A 15,142-nucleotide genomic window follows, 5' to 3' on the forward strand; every position below is an offset into this window, starting at 1 on the left:
TATGTATCATTTGTTATCTTATAACTCACTCTCTTGTTGCTTTCCCCTATTTGCATGCAAAGAACAATTGATCATTTTTGTTAAAGTGAGCCAGTGAGGTCTGTAATGAATTTGCTGATTCAAAGGTGAAGTATATTGATGATGTTTAGTAGCATGAGGTGAATTTTACATTTTTTATTGGTTGATTTATTCTGCTGTAGATGATTTCTTTTGAAATATAGTTTGTTCCTCCTGAATACATCCATTTCTCTTTGAAAAAAGTTGTTAGTCTTTAAATAAAAATTGTTGGTTTTGTGTTTCATAGGAAGGGTCATATTGAATTTTTGGGAAGATTGAAACTGTAGAACGCCATTACAGAAAGTTGTTCTATATGGCATGCAAAAGATCCATTAAAAGGGTGAAGAAGGTTGAGAATATGTTCACATGTGGACATTGACATAAGATTGATCGAATTTCGTTGCGAAGGTATGATATTTCTAATTGTATAATAGTATTTGTTTTATATGTTTTAATATTTTGTCATTATGAGTTCTGTGTTTTGTCAGCTTAGAATGTGTTTGCCATGATCCTTTAATCTGTGTTTTTTCGCTCGTTATCTTATTAGGGTTTTTTATTATTTATATATGGTTACTTTTTTCCATGCAGGACGTTAGAATTCAAGGAATATTTTCTCAAATTTTACTAAAAAGTAAAATTAAATATCGTTATATAATGTTAGGATTAAAACAGCTATAAAAAATCAAATATTACTATTTAGCATTTTTTCTTATGATTCTTTTGTTTTATAATTTATTTTTATTAAATAGAATTACAACATTTTTTTTCACATATGTCAAAGTGATGGAAAAGAAAGAATTTCTTTTACATATCCTCCGGGTTTATCAACTTTTTTTGAAATGATAAAAAACGTATTTGTATTTTAAGTTAATAGTTTAATCCGTATATGCTTTTTTTGGCATTGTACAGGTGTGTGAATATAAATTTTATACGTATATTGTTTTACCGAATTTCGGGATATTGATGCTAATTATTAAGCATTGTAAAATTGTGTTCATATTGTTTTTTATATCGTTTTGCATAATTTTGGTATATAGATGATGCTTTATGTGTATGTTCTTGGACATTATTAAAACAATAGTTAAAAAGCTCAAATATTTTGTAAAGTTGATATTTCTTACATTTATAATTCAATTCATATAAAATATATTTAATATAACATGTGATCCTTTAGTAAATGAGAAATGCATCAGTTTAACCAATTAATTTTATATAGGTTATAATAACATTCATATTATTTCTTAGAAAATTTTATTATTATTTTGACATACATTGATTTTGCAGTAAATAAGAATTAAGTGCATCATATTTGCAAAATAATTTTGAGTGTGATGAAGAAAGACGGAGGAGAAAAGCTTTGACGAGAAATTTGGAAGAAAATTACAAAAATTAAGAAGATTAAACTGTAAAAGTGAATTTGGTGAAGAAGGCTGCGCCCGTCTTTCATATTGGAGAAACTGTGGAGTTTTGAGAAGTATATCCTTTAATCATTTTAACTGGAATTTGTATATGAAAAGTAGTCATATATTTTGCGGTATTTATTTGTGTAGTTGTTTCTATTCTACTTATGACTCAAAATATACACGAAAAAATAGATTGATTTAATATATTTTGAGTTTTGTCTAAAAAGATTAAATTATATCACTGGAGGGGAGTGATGAATTGATAACTCATCATTTAATTATTAACTACAACTAATTTAAGACCATAAGATTTTAGAAATCTTGTGATCTACAATTTATCATGTGTAATTTTATTTTTCATTTTTAATATTAAAAAGATAATAGCAATTATTAAATTTAGGGTTTAAAAACACAATGTCAATGCAGTGTATGAAATATATCAATACAAAGACATGACAATGTCAATACAATTTCATATTGACATTGTCCAAACAGTGTATTGACTTAGTATGTGTTGTGTATTGATTTGAATATCTAATGACTATTATTCAATTGTAGTTAGTAATAAAGTATTGAGTTAGCAATATAACACTCTCGTATCACTGGATATATAACGCAACTTTTGGATCAGAATATATTATTTTTAAAACAATTAATTAAATATAATAGTTCATAAATAATTTTTTTATATTATATATATTGTTAGGACATGATCCATTGCTAACTAATTAACAATCCAAAAATAAGACCTATTCTTAGCCATTAGATTAAGAGATCCAATGGTTAAAATAATGACAATTGTATTATATTTTAAATTTAATAATTAGTAAATATATTTAAAGGGTATTAATGTCAATTCTCTCTTATCAAATCATCTCAAAATTTTAAATTTACGTAACTCTCTCGATTTAAATAAGTTTTTTGTAAAAAAATATATCAAATTAAAGATAATTTTATAAGGATTCCAACGAGATCCCAATTGCATATGTTTCGACGATGTTCGAGTGATGAAATTTGATAATTTATATTTCAATTTTCGTACATGTTGATAAGCAGATTTTATCAACAAATGCAAAGAGAATCTCAATATAGTGTATGTAAAATATCAATAAAACTGTGTTGATATTTTCTTGTACTTGTGTTGATATCCTCACGTCATATTGTTGATATTTGTAATACACTATGTTGATATAACAAAAACCCACGAAAATGATCATATGATAACATAATGACGATATTACTCTTTTGTTGATATTTTGTCTACTATTTATTGAAATTTGTGAGCTTCAATCTCATCCATTCATTTTAAAATCTAAGGGTATAAATTTAGTCTTAGTTTTGGATTATGGTGTTATAAGCATTAGAAGAGGACCTATATTGTTATATACCCTAGATTTTCAACTTCTTATTTATTTGCTAATGTACAAATGAAATTGTAAAATACATTTGATTAGGGTGATGTTTGTTAACGTATTTGCTGTTATTGAGGATAGTAATACAATGTAAAATAACTAAATTATACTCCCTTCGTCCCACAAAAGATGTCATACTTGTGGGATGACACGAGATTTTAGGTGGTTTGTTTTGTGTGTTAAATGGAAAGAGAAAATATAATTTTTATATTTATATGAAAGAGAACTTTTTTTCAAAAATGAAAATGTGACATTTTTTGTGGAACAAACTAAAAGGAAAGTGTGTCAGAGCCTTTTGTCCTAGGTGCAAGAAGTTTAGACATTATTGTATGAGGTGACGAGTTTAAGCCCTCTTGACATCAGTTGTAATTTCCTCAAATAGTTATAATTTCCTCCTTTTATAGGCATATCAAATACTCCTATATAAACTACAATTTGAAAAATATGAATACATATAATATAAGGTCTCGCACATGTGTTACACTAGTTTATTGCGGGAAATATATTAACACTTAATTATAGTGACTTTTCTTCGAATTTATTCAAGAGCAATAAAGTAACAATAGTAGTATTATATTAATGTAGACTCATACAATAGACGGTTACTAAATACTCCTAATTAATATGTAAAATATCTCTTTATTTCATAAATAAATAAAATAAATAAATATCATTAGTTCAAATTCAATTTAACAATGGGAAAATCATTTATAAAAATATTTTTATCAAAGTTATACTCTATATGCTATATGTACTATATTATAGTAGGGGTGAGTAGGTACGATATACCTTACCGAAACCACCATATAGTATACTGTATACCTTACCATATATTTGGTACGCGAAAAAATCATATATTTGTCTTACCAAAATTTTCGGTATACCGAACTTCGGTATACCTTATTTTCAGTATAGCGAAATTTCATACTGATATCAAACCTCATTTTCGATAGACTGTACCGAAGTTCGGCATACCGTACTTTTGCGGTATACCTAACTTTCAACATCACTGAAAATACATAGTTTGAGTTTTTAGAATGTTATTTATATTTTATAATTTAAAAAATATACTCTCTCGGTTTCATAGTAATAGAGACATTTCATTTTCTGCACTCGTTTTGAAAAAATGATAATAAATAGTTAAAATGAAGAGAGAGTAAAGTAAAAGAAAGAATAACGTAAAGAAGGCTACAGTTGCGAACCTCCACAACAGTGCACCCGACATAATCCAAACCACCTAGGACCTCGCTGAGCAGCTTAAAAGTCAACGTGGGACTGATATTTGTACTTGCACAATCCGCTATAAATTTCTGATGCACTAGGTCGATATTGCGGTTGAGCCTCATGAATCGCTTATAACGTAATGAACCATATCGTGATTATGTCATTCTTCAAACTGTTTAACAACATAATCAGTACCTTACAAAAATTAAAAACGACTTTAACCTTACAGAGACACTTTCTAGAGGAACGTCTACTGCGCATGACGTATAACCATGTAACCAGATTTCTAACCCTTTTATATCCATGTTTACGGGTGTCAAACCCTACATACCGGGCATATTTATTATAGAACACAGTATCATCATCCATGGTTTGAAAAATCTGGCCAATATGTGGCTTTATTTAGGAAGGACATTCAGGGATGTATGACATTGAGATAAAAAATAAATTAATTAATTCTGTTAATCAATATATAAAAACACTGAATTAATATTAATAACATTATTAACTAAAAAGTTTCATAAGACTAACAAAAAATAATGATTTTATTAACATAAAATAGCTTAATTCAATGATTGATAAAGTTTCATCCCAACAGCATAATATTTCATTACGAAGGTTAAACAGCTCATAGCTACGAGCGTCCCATTATAAATCCATACATCATTTACTAAAAGGATTTATCCAAAAAGAAGAACTATTGACGAAACTACACTAACACAGAAAATGAATAATAACATTATTGATAAAAACAAAAAGATTTATCCAAAAAGAAGAACCATTGACGAAACTACACTAACACAGGAAATGAATAATAACATTATTGATAAAAACGATTACTCCATTCGTCCCATAATAATTGTCATTCTTATTAGCCCCCCAGCTATTGAAATTATTATTATATATGGAGTATACATTCCTAAGATATATAAGCACGTTGGTAGTGGAGTTGATTTGATATTTCCCCTTTCCTTCCTGAAGTTAGTTGTTCGAATCTTGGAAACAACATGGTTTTTGTTCCTTTTTTATTTTAGTAGTAGTATTTTATTTCCTCAAAACAGCTCATTTCAATTACTCTTGAATCTTAATATTTACCATTTGTTTAAACTTTTGAAAGCTTTATCACTTATTAAATACTATTAGACTTTATTTATGGTCTATTTTAAAATTTAGTACTTTATTATTTATTCTGGCTATTTTTTTAATACTTTAACTATAGTTATTATTCTAGTCTATTTTTTAAATTTTTTATGAATGATAAATGTAGTAATTATTTTAAAACATAAGTACATTGTTAGTCTACTTTTTAAATCACAAATATTTAGTTAATTTGAAACATAAATTGATCGAAAAACATGAAGAGCTCTACTGAAAGGATACTATAAGCTTTCGAATTATGAATATGTGTGAAAAATGATATTATATGCTTTATTTGATGTTACGATTTATAATCGTTAATAAGAAATGTTATTAATAGTATATAAGACGCAAATACGGTCATTTTCAAGACATTGTGCAATTTTGATGTCGGGATTGATTTTTACTAAAGTTGTTGTATTTGTATATATCTCTAGTTTCTATCACTAGTATTTATTTCATTACCATCTCCATCCCTCACTATTCCTTCCACTTATGTTGCAGTTGTTTACGGGGATATTAATGTCGATGTAAAAAATAGCTCACAATTATAAACAGTTTTTGGGCCCCAGGCAAAAAATCTTGGCTTCGTCACTGATGGGCACGAGTTTTAACAAATGTAAGAAAAAGTTTGTTGGAAAAGTTAGTGGAAGGTGAGACCTATTTTTATATTGATTTTATAATAAAATGTGAGTGAAGTGAATTAGTGGAATGTGGAACCTACTTACCAGTTATGGTAAAAATAAAGTTTGACAATTGCTATGGGATAGACCGAAAAGGGAAAAGAATGAAAAAGAGTGATAATTATTATGGGAACGAAAACTCAAAAAAAACAATCAACAAAAGCAACACGACTTGAACTTATAAAATTGTCAAAATTCCAAAACGCTGGGGAATAAATATAATCAGCTCATTTAGCGATTCACCAAAGAATAAAATTAAAAAAGAAAACCTAAACACATTATATCGGTCGCCACCACCAGCGCATAACAATGACGAGCCACGTGTACAAATTCCCCAAATTACACCCACCATAATCACACTTTAATCAACGGCTCACGGCGCATTACCTTACCCTATCAACGGCTCAGATTCCATTGAAATCACGCCCTTCAAAAATAAAAAAATTAAAAAGGAGTGAACGGCAAAATAATTGCCTTCACCACTATATATATATCTCACTGCTGCCCAAAATAAAATTAGAAATATAATTCTCTGAAATTCATTTCGGTTCATCTCTATCAATTTCATTTTCTGCTCGATTCCTCGAATTTCAGTGAATATAATCATGGGCAAAGGTCCAGGCCTATACTCTGATATCGGCAAAAGAGCTCGAGGTCTGAATTTGCATAATTATGGATTTTGATTTTTGTTATTTCTATTTTTTTTTAATTTATGTATAATTTCTTTTTTGTGTGGTGGAATTAGATCTTCTTTACAGGGATTACAACAGCGACCAGAAGTTTACAATCACCACCTATTCTCCTACTGGAGTGGTAAGGTTTCCTGTTTTCTTTTGTTCTATGCGGTAATTTGTTGGATCTGGAATTTTCTGTTGCTGTTAATGTTTCTAGAGCTGTGGCTATGTGCTGATATGTGCTTTCCTAGCTCCTCAACTCTCTCTTTTCCTGAAACTGGATATGCGATAATAGCTGTAATTTTACTGGATTTTGTTCTTCTTTCTGTTGTCGTGTTGTATTGAAATCATAATATTGTTTTCTCCTTTTATCATAGATGTTTATGTTGTGGTCTGGATATTATCTGATAGCTTGGGGAATGCTATGTGGTTTTTCTATCTGCAGTTAGATTTTGTTGATAGTAATGGGCTCTTATAATTTATAGTACTGTGTGTTATATTTACTTTTTATTCAACTGATGAGTTGAACCATCAGGCTTTGAATAACATAAGAATTTTTTGAGGGACTATTATGTTAGTATGCATTTTGCTACATATGTACATCATTCATTTTAGTGATTTGGGTTAACTAGAGAATATGGACCTATGTTGGGGATGTAGTATTTTATTTCTTGTTGGGTGCATGTACTGTCAGGATTAACAACATACATAATTATATATAATTTATTAATCAATAATTACTTCATTAGGAATTCACACTAACAATATACTCTTACATGATTGAGTATTGTTATCTTGATCACTACTTCATTTGGATTTCTCCAATCTTATGCCTTTAAGTTGGGTATGAGTGGTATTACTCAAGCTAATTATTTCAAATTATAGAATTATCCCCAATAGCTAATTAGTAAGTATATGTAGTACCTATTTTGTCTATCTGGGCTAGTACCCAATAGAAAATGCCCTAGATTACCTTGTAGATGTGGTCTAGAATGGAACTTGACATGAAAAAGTAGAATATGGTTGAGAATGCCATTACTTTGCTAATGCGTGCAATTCCTGAATCTTCCAGTAACTTTAGCACTATGCTGTTTCTGGTGTTTGTTTAGTTTCACTGTGTATGTTCTTGATGAAAATTAAACACTACGTTATTTTGCTTTCTTGTTATTTATTTTGAACTTCATACATATATTTTTTGGCCTGATGTGGTGTATTTATTTCATTTTTCGTTGACAGACCCTCACTTCTACGGGAACAAAGAAAGGTGAGCTATTCTTGGCTGATGTGAACACACAGTTGAAGAACAAGAACATCACCACTGATATCAAAGTTGACACTGGCTCAAATGTATGCCTCATAGTTTGCTTCTCTATGTTTTGCCTCTTGTGACGATTTCAGCTTTCCTATATTCTTCTCTTGTTGTCTAGAAGATATTCCAATATTTTCATATTAGTTGTATTAAATTCTTTCAATTAATTTAATGTTATTAAAAGTGGACTTATGCCTTGTCTCATTTAATCGATTTGTGGACCCATTTCCAGCTCTTCACCACTGTAACAATTGATGAGCCTGCTCCTGGATTGAAGGCTATATTAAGCTTTAGAGTTCCTGATCAGAGATCTGGAAAGGTAAGCTGTACTTCAAACTCTTTCTGCACTGCCGTGTCGAAATGCAATCTAATTTTTTGTTCACGTGACTGTTGTAGTTGGAGCTTCAATACTTGCATGACTATGCGGGGATAAGCTCAAGTGTTGGTTTGACTGCCAACCCTGTTGTGAATCTTTCTGCCGTTCTTGGGAATAATAATCTCGCCTTGGGTACTGATGTGTCTTTCGACACCAAGGAAGGAGCGCTGACCAAATGCAACTTTGGCGCAAGCTTCATAAACTCTGATCTTATTGCTGCCTTGTCAGTGTAAGTGGTCTCTATTGCTGTAGGTTGCTGGTTGTCTCCTTGATTTATGAAGGCTATTCTGATACGATCGTGGGGTCTTGCATGTATACTGTTCATAAACTCTACACTGTATGCTTGTGAACGTTTGTTCGTGTTTGCTCTAGGAATGACAAGGGTGATACCTTGAGTGCGTCATACTACCATATAGTGAGCCCATTGTCCAACACTGCTGTTGGCGCAGAGGTGACACACAGCTTCTCAAGCAGCGTGAACACCATCTCAGTTGGCACTCAGCATCAGTTGGACCCATTGACCACTGTGAAAGCACGATTGAACAATGGTGGAAAGGCATATGCTTTGATTCAACACGAATGGCGTCCAAAGTCGCTCGTCACCATCTCAACTGAAGTCGACACCAAGTCTATTGACAAGAGTGCGAAATTTGGGCTGGCCTTGGCCCTCAAGCCATGAGCTTTGAACATTGGTGCAGTTTCGAAATAATTAGGTGGTTCCCTTCCTTATTCCCAATTACCAGTTGCTAAAACTGTTATCATTCCCCTGTCATCTTTGAGCCTGAATTTTGCGGCAGCCAGATTTCTCTCTTTTACTCTTGGAAGATATTATTCTATGTTTTGTGGTTTGGAAGCTTCCAGAATTCTCGGAAGAGTTTCATCAAAAAAACTACTTCTTCAGATGACAAGCTACATTGCAATAAATTGAATTTCACTGGGATATTTTGTCCTAAACATCTTCTCCAGCCATTCTAGCTTTACAAAAATGTGAATGTTTTATACTCTCTTGGTATATATGGCAAATCAGTGTTGAAGGGAAACATAATATTGACATCGTCGAGGAATTGCTGAAAATATTTCAATGGTTCTTGGATTGAAACCTCTAAAGTATTATTATGAGTGAAGTTCGGTATATTATTATGAGTGACAGTATATGAAACTATGAAAGTATATTATCTGTTCTCATAGGTGATTATGCACATAATGTACTGCATTGATTAATTTAAAACGTGGTATACTGAGGTCTTGGATGTCCATGCCTAATTTTTGGGTGGAATGTATACTGAGGTTTTGTGGTGTTTGAGTAAAAATTCCGTGGTCCATCCCCAGGACTTGGATCCCTTGTTCCCTTATTGGATCCCTTATTGTGGCAAAATGCACTGCAGCCCTGCTATGCACATTATCACCCTCACCACAACAGGCGATCCAAATCTCAATCCACACCAAACTGGCATAATGACGGTGTACTTCACCAATAAATCATTGACAAATAGAAATAAAAAGGACCGATATGCTACATAATTAAACACCTATTCACTAAACTAATGGTTAAATTAAGCCATCCGTTAATTACTTTATGGAACGTGGGCAAAAATATTAAATATGATGATCACAATTTACGTTCCATATACTACAGTGTATATGTAATTGGCCTTATAATATAGTAATATTTTATACATAAAAAAGTAATCATATACATTACTTTTCATGTTAAGAAAAAATACTGTACGTCCTATTACAACTCTCTCTTGGATAATACTACAATTTTGGAATTTTATGGGTATTATCTTTTTTCTTGTTTTATTGTACATATATGTATACAATTTTATATAAATAGAAATTATGGCTATAACTTATATTTTGTTAGCATATTAAGTTATAGTTTTCAATATGTTTTTAAAAGAATGTAAAAAGGTCAAAAAATAAATAAATAAAACAAGAAAATAAAAATATTAAAAATAAAATATTCTTATATTATTTGAAATAGAATAGCTTGAAGATGACCAAAAAGTATAATCCTAGCAAACTTACTCGGTAGCTAGTACATAACAAATTTCTCACTTTCATAAACAAAAAGAAACAATTACTAGTTCAAAATTAAAGCTATCACAAAAATCTCTCGAAAATTATTTCTTCATATTATAGCAAACAAAAAGAAACATTTACTAGTTCAAAATTAAAGCTATCACAAAAATCTCTCGAAAATTATTTCTTCATATTCGAGCAACCAATTCAAAATAAGTTTCTCCAATTCAAATTACTTTATGAGAGAGATATGTTTTATATATATATATATATATATATATAGGGAGATGATCAAAATAAGTATGTGTTTAAATCCAGAAATGCAGACCAAATCTTGGCCCTAGGATTAGATGATCTAATGGTCAATAATTAACCAAAAACACGGAAGGTCATAATTAAGCAATTTTAGGTCATATTATAATATTTGGGTTTAATGTCATGCTAAGATCGTTTTAGGTCATGCTTTGTTAGCATGACCTAAAAATTACCTAATTATGACCTAAAAGTGACCTAATTATGATATTGTTCTGCGTTTCTGTATTTAAATCTAGTTTTGCATAGATCAAAACCCTATATATATATATATATATATATATATATATATATATATATAGGGTAGTGATCAAGATATAACTAATCTTAAGTGTATAACTAGAGAACAAATCTCAGCCACACATCTTAATGGAACAAATATTATTTATTTTAATTATATAAAATAGGTCAAGGGTATTTTTGGAAATTACATTATGAGATTTAAATCAATTAAGCGGTTTCCTTTCCTTCTCCTTCCAAATCTGCGACGCGAGGGAGGTGAGGAACACGGCGGCGGCGGCACGGTTTCCTTTCCTTCTCGGCGAGGGGGGTGAGGAACACGGCGGCAGTGAGTTCTCGATTCTGAAGAATGAATTCGGTGACCTACCAATTAGTGAAGCATGTTAGATGCTATGATTGTTGGATAATTCCCGATTTTCTTATATTTATCTGCCTCTATCGGTGAAAAAGAACGGTTTCAAGGCCAATCATTTAGGAATTTTCAGTCTCTGGTATCATAGAATTTTCGATTTTCTAACACGTAATTAGGATTATTTCCTTTCATTTTTTTTGTAATATTGCTTGTATATATTCTCAACAAAATTATTATGATTACTGTTCTGTCCTTTTTTTGCAGTTAAAGTGTTTGTAATGTGAAATTGTCCAATTGCAGCATTAGTTGTGATGAATATTTTCAAATTAACTTACAGTGTTAATTTTGTTTGACATGTAATGATAATGTGTTTATTTATTCTCAATTTTACTTCACTCTCGTTTACAAAATACATCATTCTTATTATGATTTTACTTCACTCTTGTTTACAAAACACATCACTCTTACTCTGATTTTACTTCACTCTTGTTTACAAAACACATCACTCTTAAAGTGATTTACCTTCACTCTTGTTTACAAAACACATCACTCTTACTGTGATTTTACTTCACTCTTATTCACAAAACATATCACTCTTATTATGATTTTACTTCACTTTTGTTTACCAAACACATCACTCTTAGCATGATTTTACTTTACTCTTGTTTACAAAACACATCACTCTTATTATGATTTTACTTCACACGCATCACTCTTAGCATGATTTTACTTCACTGTTGTTCACAAAACACATCACTCTTATTCTGATTTTACTTCACTCTTATTCACAAAACACATCACTCTTATTCTGATTTTACTTCACTCTTATTCACAAAACACATCACTCTTATTCTGATTTTACTTCACTCTTGTTTACAAAACACATCACTCTTACTTTGATTTTACTTCACTCTTGTTCACAAAACACATCACTCTTATTCTGATTTTACTTCACTCTTGTTCACAAAACACATCACTCTTAGCATGATTTACTTCACTCTTATTTGCAAAACACATCACTCTTATTATGCATGATACACCACAAACCCTCTATAACAACAATTAGTAGCACTTAATAAAATGAACACCAATCCCCTTAACTTGGCTCCACCACTGAATCTCGAGTTCTTCACCCTGTTTATTGATTGTTTGATACCATAGAAATCATTCAATTTATGGAATCCAAAACAAATATAAGAGAATTCGAAAGTAAGTTATTTGATAAGTACTAATCAAACAATTTACTCTCACTATACATGAAAGATTTGCATCACTCTCTTATGCTTGAAAGACATCAGAAAAACATGAAGATGATATCAGAAAAAAATTTCAGTAGTAGCATGTTTATTAAGAAGACTCTAAAGCATGGTATATACCATGAAGTCAAGAAAGAGAGTTACATTATGTCATCAAATTTATGTCTAGCAAGAAAACTGGGTGACTCAGTTTTTGTTAATCCCTCAGCAAAATAGAATGCTTCTATGTTTCATAATAAGGACAAGAGGAACTCAAAAGTAGCAATATGGTTCTCTCAAGATATGAAATTGAAAGGCATAACATTTATAATTTCACGAAAGAGAAAAACGTCGGATTGAATTCGGATCGCGTGCGGCGGTGTGAGGAGCCATCGGCGAGCAGAAGGTGGTAGCTTCTGCCGGTGGAATACTCTGAGACTGAGAGGCACCGGTAGGCGTGCTGAGGCTTTTGTTTTTTCACGGCGCGGATGAGCAGTGAGATCAGACCAGCGTGCTCCCCTCCACCTCATCCGGCGAGTGGGCTGAGATCTCCTCCTACCTGCACCTACCTAATTTTGGCTATGTAATGACCATTATACCCCCGCCTTATTATTGTAGAGTAAATTTGTGATTGAGGGAACTAATATCTCATTAAATTCAAAAATTAATACTAGCCCTTGATTTTTTTGATCTTGTGGCTATGATTTGTTCTCTAGTTATTTGGTTAAGGGGTGTTTGCCATAGATCACTACCCTATATATATATATATATATATATAATTTGATATACATAAGAATATTTTTATATTATTAGAGAGATACTCCTATGTGTATACATGGGAGTGATTAATTACTAACTCAATCTTTAATTGTTAACTATAACTAATTTAAAACCATAAGATTTGTAAAAATCTAGTGGTCTATAAATTGACATGTGTAATTTCGTTTTATTATTATTTAAATTTAACAAGATAAGAAAACTACTAAATTTAGGGTTTTAGATCAAAATGTCACTATAGTGTATGAAATATTTCAATACGATTCATTGAATATGTCAACACAATTTAGCATTTATATTTTTTATGTATTGTATTTATATAGTATTATGATAGATATGTTGACATTAACCTGCTACAACAAAAATATGAAAATTCATTTTTTTTTTCAAATTTTGACATCGAAACATATGCAAGTGAGATCTCGTTAGAATCCTTATAAAATTATCTTTAATTTGATATGTGTTGCGTGAAAAAATCATTTAAATTGAGATAGTTACGATCATTTAAAATTTTAAGATATTTTTTAAAAGTTAGTTATAACTAACTTTTTATTAATTGGCGTTAATATCCTTAATTGACATTTTTTAGACGGCATTGATATTCGTGAATGAATGATCTTGTACCTTGATTTAATGATCCAATGTCTATCAATGAGTTGTAGTTAGCAATTTAAGAGAGAGTTATCAATATAACACACCTTCTTATATATATATATATATATATATATATATATGTATATATATATATATATATATGGTTTTGATCTATGCAAAACTAGATTTAAATACAGAAACGCAGAACAATATTATACGAAGGACATTTTTAGGTCATAGTTAGTCAATTTTTAGGTCATGCTAACAAAGCATGACCTAAAATGATCTTAGCATGACATTAAACCCAAATATTATAATATGACCTAAAATTGTTTAATTATGACCTTTCGTGTTGATTAATTATTGACCATTAGATCATCTAATCCTAAGCCCAAGATTTGGGCTGTATTTCTGGATTTAAATGAATTTTTATTTTGATCATCTCCATATATATATATATATATATATATATATATATATATATATATAGGGTCATGATCTATGGCAAACACCTCTTAACCATATAACTAGAGAACAAATCATAGCCACAAGATCAAAAAAATCAAGTGCTAGTATTACTTTTTGAATTTAAGGAGATATTAACTCCCTCAATCATTAATTTACTCCATAATAATAAGGCGGGGGTATTATGGTCATTGCATAGCCAAAATCAGGTTTTGGAGAAGAGTGGCGACGAGCTTGCCGGCGGGGGAGAAGGCGGAGGGGTGGTGGGGGTGAGGGAAGCAAGATTTCATCTACCTTGTCTGACGTGCCTGCTAAAAGCTAATCTTCATACAAATTTGGAATTAGCAATTTTGTGGGATTTGTTTTTCTTTTTTCATATTCTGGAATGTCGCTATGAATTTCTGAATCGATATAATCCATTTTTTCTTCTTTGGTGGAGATTTGGTGTGCATGCGTCTTCTTTGTACAAATTGAACGCAAACTGTATCATAGCATCATTGATTGTTCAATCAGATTCCGTTTCTTATGAGGGACACTCCCCTTCATCGATTTTTTATAAATCCTATACTAAAAAATAAATTAATGACAACGAAAATTAGCAATATATGATTAATATTTATATTTTTTACTATTATGGTGAAAAATTGAATTCGTGAAAGCAAACAATTTGTTTAGTAAAATCATGCTAAAAGTTATGTGTTTTGTAAACAACAGTGAAGTAAGATCATTCTAAGAGTGAAGTAAAATCATGCTAAGAGTGATGTGTTTTGTAAACAAGAGTGAAGTAAAATCATGCTAAGAGTGATGTGTTTTGTGAACAAGAGTGAAGTAAAATCAGAACAAGAGTGATGTGTTTTGTGAACAAGA

General features: G+C 30.7%; 1 protein-coding gene across 1 annotated transcript; it reads left to right on the forward strand.

Moving 5' to 3' along the window:
* Positions 1-6,413: 6,413 nt before the first annotated feature.
* Positions 6,414-9,229, forward strand: LOC121747340 (mitochondrial outer membrane protein porin of 34 kDa-like). The gene is made up of 6 exons (XM_042141374.1): positions 6,414-6,570; positions 6,662-6,729; positions 7,827-7,937; positions 8,132-8,218; positions 8,296-8,504; positions 8,648-9,229. Exons 1-6 carry the CDS (start codon positions 6,522-6,524, stop codon positions 8,952-8,954), a joined length of 831 nt encoding a protein of 276 aa, XP_041997308.1. The 5' UTR covers positions 6,414-6,521; the 3' UTR covers positions 8,955-9,229.
* The last annotated feature ends 5,913 nt before the right edge of the window (positions 9,230-15,142 follow it).

This window comes from Salvia splendens, chromosome 9, assembly GCF_004379255.2.
Source record: "Salvia splendens isolate huo1 chromosome 9, SspV2, whole genome shotgun sequence".
Classification (NCBI taxonomy): Eukaryota; Viridiplantae; Streptophyta; class Magnoliopsida; order Lamiales; family Lamiaceae; genus Salvia; species Salvia splendens.

Excerpts from the sequence above, each read along its gene's own strand:
- LOC121747340 (XM_042141374.1), top strand. The coding sequence starts at position 6,522 with ATGGGCAAAGGTCCAGGCCTATACTCTGATATCGGCAAAAGAGCTCGA. Across the intron at positions 6,730-7,826 it reads CCTATTCTCCTACTGGAGTG|ACCCTCACTTCTACGGGAAC; the intron begins GTAAGGTTTCCT and ends TTTCGTTGACAG. Across the intron at positions 8,505-8,647 it reads CTTATTGCTGCCTTGTCAGT|GAATGACAAGGGTGATACCT; the intron begins GTAAGTGGTCTC and ends TGTTTGCTCTAG.